This window comes from Miscanthus floridulus, chromosome 7, assembly GCF_019320115.1.
Source record: "Miscanthus floridulus cultivar M001 chromosome 7, ASM1932011v1, whole genome shotgun sequence".
NCBI classification, from domain to species: domain Eukaryota; kingdom Viridiplantae; phylum Streptophyta; class Magnoliopsida; order Poales; family Poaceae; genus Miscanthus; species Miscanthus floridulus.
The window spans coordinates 25,411,470-25,421,140 of NC_089586.1; the positions used below are offsets into that span (position 1 = coordinate 25,411,470).

Here is a 9,671-nt window from a genome sequence, read left to right on the forward strand (position 1 = left end):
CTGTGTAATTAGTTTTTTTCGTCTACATTTAGTACTCTATACATGTGTCCAAACATACTCTTTTACTGTAGGAGGCAAAAAAAAAAAATTTGGAAACGTAAACAGGGCCTTAGTCGTGGCGAAGTGCGGCTAGAGCCAAAAACGCCCTAGTCCCTTTTTCTCGCGCGCACACAGCCCGCCCAGGCGGCTAACTGCGGTATGTGGTAGTGGTGTTTTTCCCTACTCCATAATTAATTAGGCCGAACTCCTAACTCACTTCCCGCAAACAAAATCTCACAAAAAGATTAAAAGATAATTTGTGCTTGTTCCAGATAGGGAACCAGATGTTCGGCCACCACTGTTATGCTGGGTGTCATGTTCTGTTTTATTAGTGGAAAGGGCACCTGAACCGTTAGGAATTAATTCATGCTCATGCCAGTCGAGTCCAGTAGTCAGTAGAGTAGACCGACAGCATGGATTAGATGCCTGTGTGGCTCGTCAACTCGCGCGAGATTATATTTTTTCCAGGAGAATTTCATGTTGGAGTGAAGTACATGCACCCACAACCTCCTCTCCGTGTTTGCAGCGCCAAAGTTTCTCTGCAGAATCTACAAATGTTCCAAATACCTGGACCAGTCGATGTACCATGTACGCTAATTAGGGGCAGGCATGATGCACCCAGGGAATCGTAGCACTAGAACCCGGGGAGACATGCTTATATTATAATATATTATATGTTATATTAAGAAAACACAAGGCTGTACATCCAAATCCAAGTGTTCCAGAAAGGAAAGATGTTGTCGTGTGCCCTATTAAAAAAAACAGAAAGATGTACTTGTGTGCATAAAAAGCCCATGGGCCGTGGTGCAGTGTTCTATATCTTCCTTCCTTCAAAGGTGGACTCTGGCCGTGAGAAGAGGAATGGGCCCGGTGCCGTTTATCTCTCGGCCGATTCAAATGGGACAATCCGCTCCCACGGGCCAGATCCGCTACCGTCCGCCGTATCAGTACACCGACCTCGCATTTCTGTCTCACAGATGGCTGACGGACTCTCCTAAGAACAAGGTCTATGTGTGATCCAATCAAAGCGTGATGTGTTCATGTGACTACACTAAGATCCCCCTTTACTGTGTCCTGTGTGATCTAACAGGACTGCCTGTGATCGCTTATGAAATCAACTGCAGCACCCTCAGACTGCCTGTGATCGCTTATGAAATCCACTGCACCGTTTGAACCATTTGATACATCCATACATCACAAGTCGGGTGGGAAGAAACTCACAAGGCCACAGATGCATGAAAAAGCGAGAGAAAAGATGGAACAACGGCATTGCAAATCCATGCATAAACAAACACGTCAATCAATGCACCACCAAACGACCCCATTTGATTCCAGTGCACAGCATCAAGCCAGCATCGAATCACGTTTAACATCAAGACAACTCTGCATTAGCACATTAGTATTCCAGCTCGCAACAGAGTTTGGAAAGAACGAAGGGCAACAGTGCACACTACAGCATCCTATAGGTCACATACCGCTGAAAGACGTCGAGTGTTGCGGTTTTCTGTATAGTATTTAGTCACTCATGCGAAATAGGTGCAACCAACACAGCAGTGCACTGTGCACATCGACCAGGTAGGCGAAAATCCTAACTGAAGGTACTGACCCAGAAAATGATACTATGGACGTCTGGAAGTAAATGTCTTTGCGAAGTTCAGTTACTAACAAAACCTATGTGCATCATGATTCTCCTGTACTGTACCCCTTTCGAATGGAAACCTAGACGTGTTTGCAATGTGCATCCTGTGTATCCTAATCTTTGCACCAGTGATATGTACTTGGACAGAGTGAAGGAACTTCGATCAGTCAATCTGCAGTTTCTGTAATCAGCTCCTTGAGCACGTATTTCAGGCCATTCATCCTCTTCCGGGCTCTCTGCAGGAGTGTCAGAAAGAGATGAGCATTTGGTCAATAAGGCGTATGTGAGCTTTGAAAACCGCTTTCGACCTACCTTCTGGACCTCAGCAATTTTGGTTTCTGCATCGTTGATCTGAGCACCTACTGTTTTCTCAGCATTTACCAGGAGCTTCTTGTGGGATGATTCTGTCGATGTAAAATAAAAAGACAGAATAAATTAAATGGTAACTCCGATGGTCAGTGGTAAAAAAAATGATCATTTATTGGTCAGTGATACAAATGAACACAGCTATAGTTAAAAATGCCAAAGCAATGTATGTATGAACGCAAAATCATTCATTCAAAGTAGCAAAAATATTTCCAAATAGAGAAACAGCTAGGAGCAATACAATTGAAATGTATGGATAAGCAAGGCTTCACAGGTATTTGCTTCACAAGGCTTGATGTTCACAAAGTTAACATGGTTTCACAGTTTTTGGAAATTGTAAGAAAAATAAGAAATGATCCATCAGATGCTTCATTTACATTGCTCCAGAGGTTAGGCGTAGTGTTAAGACTTACTTTGCTTGTCAGCTACTCCCTTAAGTTCTGCATGGTAGGATTCAAAATCCTCAAGAGAACTCCTGCAATTCAGAAGCTGCTTGTTGACCTCCTCCTTGAACTTCTCGTGAAGAATCCTTAGCTTTTCTTGTTGATCTGTGTATCAATCAAAAGATATAATTTGTTAACTAATAACATGCAAGGAAAAAGCAAAAAGAAAAGAAAAAAGCAGGAAAATATGAAATTTAACACGGCTGCATACTTAGATATGTACCTAGATACACAACAAGGTCCACAAAGATCCAAATAACAAAGAACAAAGATTAAAAAAACATCCATGTTGGATAATGGGGGCACAGATTTGGACATGGTACTAACGAATTTCTCAAATAATCTTTCATGGGATTGGCAAAATGCTTCAGCACAGGAGAATGATGAATGAGTTTATAAGAACCAAATCTACCAATGTAACACCATTCAAGCTGGGCTTTTGGGTTCTATTTGCACCAATTGTTTATTATGTTTGGTTAGTTATGACCCTATTGTTATGTTCTACTAAGTACATGATAGCTGTAAATAACAGGATATAATTCTCACTGCTAGGATTCAAAACGTACTTCACATAGCTGCTGCAGATTCCAAAAGGCATATGTAGAACTACAGTTCTTATTAAGAAATAAAGAACTTTTACACTGCTTGAGTTGAATAATCCAAATAGATAGAGAACGAGAAATCGTGAATATTGGATAACAATGCAAATCTTCAGAGATTAACTGCTCTATGATCGAGTACAGCCAAAGGGATCCCGTCATGATAATTCTTAAATAAAATTCGGTTCCAGCTTGGAAGCATTAACATGATGAAATTGGTACCTTCAAATGTAGATTCTAGGCGTTTCCTTTTAGACTTGCCTGTGTTGATCAGTATATCCCTAAAATAACAGTCAAAATGACATGTATCAAGCAACTGTACCTACAGTTTTTGTGATATGTATATTTATATTGGACCCTGTATATATGTGTATATGAGGATAAGAGGGTTTGGTTTCAGGGTAGCACTGGGACAAGATCTTACACATCAGCCTGCATCTGTGCCTCAACCCCCTCAAGGTGCTGATATATTATCTCTCTAGTAGCTGCAAGTATCTCAGAACTTTTCTTGCTTGTTTCAGACTTGATCTTAGTTTGGAACCTTCCCAGAACCACTACTAATTGATCAAAAGCCCTGATGAAAATGAAGAACATAATCAAACAAACTAACAGACTAAGACAAATAATTAATTAACATAGCATAAGACAGAACCTGGTTAGGTAGTTTTCTGGGCATTGTTCTTGTTCTTTGTCAGAAACTATAGTTTCTTGTGTTCCTGAAAAAAAAAAGTTATGAACTGCTAACAATGGAGTCAACAATCAATGAAGGTAAGTAGTTTTACCAGAAGTGCCAGAAGGAGTAGGTGAAGATAAGTATCTTTTGCTCATTCTATCCTCTTTTAGTTTTGATTTCCTGCCCACATGCTCAAGGGGAGATTTATCAGGGCCCTTGATATCTGAAAGCCATTTGTGAGATTTATATACTGCATTTGAAGAACCACGTTAGTTATGAGTAGCATGCCATAAACATCCTTAGGTAAGAGCTTGAGCTGCATCCTTCTCAAAGTTATGCAGTCAAAATCCAAATAAAAAGCAAACTCAACATAGAAAATAATACCAACTAAATATATGTAATCTACCATGCAGGATATAAAAATGTTTTGTTATCCCATTAATCAGACAAAATTGTATCTTCAATTTGAATATATTCTGTGATTAAAAATTATTTTAGCTTGCTGTAATTGGCAAACAAGAAAGTCATGAAGAAATGAAAAGATAACGGTACAGCCTAATTGAACGTTCATGAAAATATATGTTTGGAATTCTGCATAAGCATGCAATAGTTGGAAATGTAGACTAACTTGAAATATATCAAACAGATTAATAAGCCAGAAATACTACGAGACAGACTTAGCGCCAAAACATGCACATGGTTCATCATGCGTGGAGAGCGGAATAGATCATGGTACACAGTATTGTTGCATTTGCCTTACCGATATGGAACACTAAACACAAAGGGAATGTAAATATCTAGCCAAATGCTTTCCTGTATTAAGTGTATGACAGAATGACAATGTGGTACTCTGACCTTTTGCAAAACTTTGTTCGGAACTTTTACTCCCTTCATCTTCAGTTGGAGAAAGGGGTGAATGAGATGGTTGTTTACTGTTTTCTCTTTCTTCTGCAGAACCAGGAGACTCACTACCAGGCAACTCAGTGGTTTTATCCATTTTGTCCTGATCCACTGTTTTAGGTGTGCGTTTCTCGTTGAAGGTAAACACATTGCCCTGCATTTTCTTCTTGGGTGTAGAGTGAAAAGTAGAAAATGGTTTCTTTGCACTTCGGCTCGGCTGCTTGGAAGCTTGATCAAAATCCCTGGCAAAAATCAAGAACGTAATCAAACATACTAACAAACTAGGATATATACATAATTTTATTAACAAATGATAAGACAGAACCTGGTTAGGAAGTTTTCTGGGCATTGTTCTTGTTCTTTATCAGAATCTGTAGTTTCTTGTGTTGCTGGAAAAAAAAAGGTTAAGAACTGCTAACCATGGACTCAAATACTCAATGAAGGAAAGTAAGCAGTTTTACCAGAAGTGGAAAAAGGAGCAGGTGAAGATAAGTGTCTTTTGCTCATTCTGTCCTCTTTTAGATTTGATTTCCTACCCATATGCTCAACAGGAGATTTATCAGGGCCATCGATATCTGAAGGCCGTTTGTGAGATTTATATCCTGCATTTGAAGAACCACATATTAGTTATGAGTAGCATGGCAAAAACATCGTTAGGGAACACATATTAGTTATGAGTAGCATGCCAAAAACATCGTTAGGGAATACATATTAGTTATGAGTAGCATGCCAAAAACATCGTTAGGGAAGAACTTTAGCTGCCTGATACTAAAAGTTCTTTCCAAACATGGCAGTGGAATACCAGTCAAGTTTGTTCCAAACATGCGACAAACTTACCAGTGGAATACGGCGAAAACCAGTCAAGTTCTTTCCAATGTCCTTAAAAGTAATGCAGTCAAATCCAAATAAAAAGCCAACTACTCAACATAGCAAATAATACCAACAAATATACGTAAACTACCATGCAGGATAGGAAAATGTTCCTGTTATTCCATTATTGATCACATAAAATCATATCTTCAATTTGAATATATTCTATGATTAAAAATGATTTTATCTTACTGGAATTGGCAAACAAGTAAGTCATAAAGAAATGATAACATGCTGAGACGGCCTAAATCATAGTTCATGAAATATATGTTTGCAAATTCTGAATGGACATGCAAATAGTTGAAAATGTAAAGTAACTTGAAAAGTTTAAATATATCCAATAGATCAATAAACCCAGAAATACTAACAGGCACAGACTTAGCCCCAAAAACATGTACATGGTCCATCATGCATGAAGAAGGGAATAGCCAAATAGAGCACGGTACACAGCATGTTGAACTTGCCTTTTTCAGATATGCAACAGTAAACACGAAAGGGAATGTAAAGCTGTGCGTCAAACTAATTTTTTTTTCTGTATGAAGTGTATGACAGAATGGCAATGTGGTACTGACCTCTTGCAAAACTTGTTTCAGAACTTTTAATCCCTTCATCCTCAGTTGGAGAAAGGGGTGAAAGATACGGTTGTTTCCTGTTTTCTCGTTTTTTGGCAGAATCAGGAGATCCGCTGCCAGGTGATTCAGTGGCTTTATTCATTTCACCCTGATCCACTGTTTTAGGTGTGCATTTCTCATTAAAGGTAAACACATTGTCCAGAATTTTCTTCTTGGGTGTAGAGCGAAAAGTAGATAATGGTTTCTTTGCACTTCTGCTCTGCTTCTTGTAGGATGCTGGTGCTTTCTTGCGTCCCAAGGAGCGAGTCACAGGTCTTCTTTCAACAACTTTTGGACTATCAGAATCTGACTCGATTGGATCAAGGGACAGTTTACACTTTGTGAAGTTCACCGTTTGACGCTTCAGTGGATCTGGTGTCTTGATGTTATCAGGAAAAGGTGAAGTGAATACCTCCTCGTTCCCTGAAGATGGTCCTTTGACAGTTTGACTCCTAGGCTGATCAGGTGTCTCGATGTCATCAGGGTTTGGTGAAGCAACGGCCTGCTTGTTTTGTGAGGTGCCACCAAGGATCTCCCACAACTTCATCCTGAGCATCTCACTATTGGGCTTGCCTTTATCTGCAGACTCCAAGTTCTGTTTTCTTTGGGAACTAACAAATTCAGGTGTCCCCAATTTATCAAGGCTGTTGCTGCCTTGTTCTCTTCTTGTTCCAAAGGAAAAGGTTCCTGTTTGCTCACATGCATTGTCATCAGGTTGTGATACAGAGACCTTCATAACAGGGTCAGCTTCAGGAGCCCCTTCAGTGGATACAACATGGTTCACAGCCTCTTGTGAAACCCGAGGTGAAGTATTATCACCTTTTGGTCTAGATAAACCATCAGTTCCCTGAGACAAATTCCTGTCCAATGTAGGTGTTGGGGTAGCATCTCCACCTCTTGATACAGTACCTGCCCTTGGAATCGTGATACCCACTGAGACCTTAGGAAATTTACCAGACGGATATTGGCTGCTGGCTAAACTCCAATGGTCACTTGAAGTAGCCTACACATTAACACATATCATAATATGTTAATTTGTTAAAATACTACTCCCTCCATTCCAAAATATAAGTCGTTTTGGCTTTTCTAAGTACATAGATTTTGCTATGCATCTAGATTTACGCTATGTCTAGATACATAGCAAAAGCTATCTATCAAGAAAAGCTAGAACGACCTATAATTTGGAATGGAGAGTACAATATAGGGATAACCAGAGCTGAAAAGGTGAAATTAATAATCAGCACACCCTACAAGGGTACAACTTAGAAGAAGAAATTGCTACTCACTTTATGGATGTTCGGCAGCTCAACTTCCATTGGGGCAGCTACAGAGATAACAATAATTTACAAAATTAACTACAGGTGAACCTGACAAATTGGAAAACAACTGCATGAAATAAGATTCTGAAAGCATCTTGTGTGATTAAATCAAGCTTCACAGATCACAACCAAGGAAACGCCATTTATAAAACTTGGCGAGAGGGAGAGATTCAGCAGCACAGAAGTGCAGCAATATGAGCAACAGCAAAAACATGCTGTAAAAAATAAGCATACTTCCTGCACATCAGCATTGACATAGGTGGATCACCAATTCATCGATGACCCTTGACTAACCAAGCGAATTAAAGCAGACAAATATCAAAGCAATATAACCATCAAATCCATACATTAAAGTACAGTAGAAATCACGCCTGAGAGAAATTAACAGTAAACACTGTACATTGTCACAGAACCACACCAGATGCATTTATCAAATCAATAAACTTATTGGCTTAAACAAGTGCATTGTACGGAAAAAATTTCAACTCCAAGCTGCTTTTGTTTTCTCTTCCCACTCAAATAACTGCTCTTGGTTCAAATTATGCAAATTACATGCCACAGCTAGATTTGACCTGACCTCTGCAGTAAGACCAAGGATTCATTCCAGACCATTTCAACATATCACACTATCCACGAGCATTACAAGCATAAAAGCTCTTACCTACAGTGAATAGTCCCCTATAAGCAGAATACCACAATAACATAACTGTATCATGTAGCAGCGCACAATATTCAATTATCGTCTTCCTCAACCACAATCCACAGGGTGGAGACACTCTAATAATTATTGCAGAAAAATCGAATATAGTGGGGACAATACACATATACACTTTTAATTAGATTAGATCCGAATACAAATTTCCAAATAGCTGAAGTCGTTAGGGTTCGGGTGCCCGGTTTCGTACACCAGGAAGGGGCGAGACGGGGTGCACATACCTGTTGGGTGCCCGTCGCCGGTGAAGGGGCCGGCGAAGGCCTAGCGAGGGGACCGACGAAGACCTGCGCACCTAGAGTAGGGCGGCGGGATGCGGCGGTGATCGCCTAGTTGCCGCCGCGAGAGCGAGCGAGAGAGAGCGCGCGCGCACGCGGGGTCAATGTTTGGGAGAAGAAGAGGCAGGGCGTGAAGTCAGTGTCTCTGAACGGCCCCTAGAATTTTTGCCTGTGCCTGGAATGGGCCGGAATGCTACCTTTTTTTAAATCCCATCAGCATGCGGAGGCCCAGCAAACTAAAACTAATTGTCTCGTTAAAACCTATCTCCCCTTTTATGGTATGGTACGCAGGAGACCTTTTTCAATACAGCGTTTATGTGTGATCGAGTATGGCATTTCCTGTGTGTGTGGCAACAAATTATAGAATTATCTCAGGGGGGCAGATTAGAGCAACAAATGATAGAAGAAGCAATAAAAGGCGGGAGAAAGGTGCCATTTCTTAATAATGTTGGTCGGGCAGAACTAATCTTGACTGGAGTGTCGACGAAATCTGGTCGGCAGTTTATCGAGGGATATGTCCACGGTAGTAGATGAATCGGTGGAGGTGCACATGAGAAAACCGAATGGTGACACAGAACGCAAGAGACAGCGATTAGGCAGGTTCAGGCCGTCAGCTTGACGTAATACTCTACATCATGTGTCTTTGTGGATTGTATTGTGTATGATCAGATGAAAAACGAGGGGGTCCCTACCCGTCTTGTATAGCCCGGAGGATAGGGTTACAGATCGGTTATTTCTATCCTGATCTATTTATAAGATAGGAAGTTACAGATATTACGGGATCTAGCATATCCGAGCGGGTTCCCTAGATCACCAAGGATCCTCACGCAATCTTATGAGGCACGTCGACCTATGTCGTGCCTCACGCGGCATTGTCTTGTAAGCTAGGCCTCCACTAGTAGCGCGACCCATGCACATCCTAGTGGGCTGGGCCTCCCCTGGCGACTCAGACCATGTACAACCCTGTGGGTATCGGGGGTTATACCCCTACAGCTAGTCCCCGAGCACCTTGCATCCTCTGAGCAACATCGTCCAGAGCTTGTCCAAGCTGATCAACACGTCGTTAATTGTCAAGGAAAAGTCTTTCGATCTGTCTGACAGGGAGCCGAGCTATTGAAAAAGATGTGCGAGCAATTAGTTAGGCACCCGGGCTATTGGAGCGAGCATCCGAGCTGTTAGAATCAATGTTCGAGCTGTTCAACCGGGAGCTGAGCTCAGACTT

The 9,671-nt window shown here is 41.0% G+C and overlaps 1 protein-coding gene across 3 annotated transcripts; it reads right to left on the minus strand.

The window, feature by feature from the left end:
* Positions 1 to 1,741: 1,741 nt before the first annotated feature.
* LOC136462875 (meiosis-specific protein PAIR3-like) lies at positions 1,742 to 8,557 on the minus strand. 3 transcript variants are annotated; one of them, XM_066461912.1, is made up of 13 exons: positions 8,396 to 8,557; positions 7,427 to 7,464; positions 6,102 to 7,143; positions 5,121 to 5,261; positions 4,985 to 5,048; positions 4,615 to 4,901; positions 3,869 to 4,009; positions 3,739 to 3,802; positions 3,511 to 3,660; positions 3,309 to 3,367; positions 2,458 to 2,592; positions 1,991 to 2,082; positions 1,742 to 1,914 (listed from the first exon to the last, which is right to left on the minus strand). In XM_066461912.1, exons 2-13 carry the CDS (start codon positions 7,454 to 7,456, stop codon positions 1,846 to 1,848), a joined length of 2,274 nt encoding a protein of 757 aa, XP_066318009.1. In that variant the 5' UTR covers positions 7,457 to 7,464; positions 8,396 to 8,557; the 3' UTR covers positions 1,742 to 1,845. The 3 variants fall into 3 exon arrangements, with proteins under 3 accessions (XP_066318009.1, XP_066318011.1, XP_066318008.1); XM_066461914.1 differs by having other exon boundaries at positions 3,869 to 3,982; positions 7,427 to 7,507; XM_066461911.1 differs by having other exon boundaries at positions 7,427 to 7,507.
* Positions 8,558 to 9,671: the final 1,114 nt, after the last annotated feature.

Excerpts from the sequence above, each read along its gene's own strand:
- LOC136462875 (XM_066461912.1), bottom strand. The coding sequence starts at position 7,456 with ATGGAAGTTGAGCTGCCGAACATCCATAAA. Across the intron at positions 4,902-4,984 it reads CCAGAAAACTTCCTAACCAG|GGATTTTGATCAAGCTTCCA; the intron begins GTTCTGTCTTAT and ends GATTTTTGCCAG. Across the intron at positions 2,593-3,308 it reads CCTAGAATCTACATTTGAAG|ATCAACAAGAAAAGCTAAGG; the intron begins GTACCAATTTCA and ends ATTGATACACAG.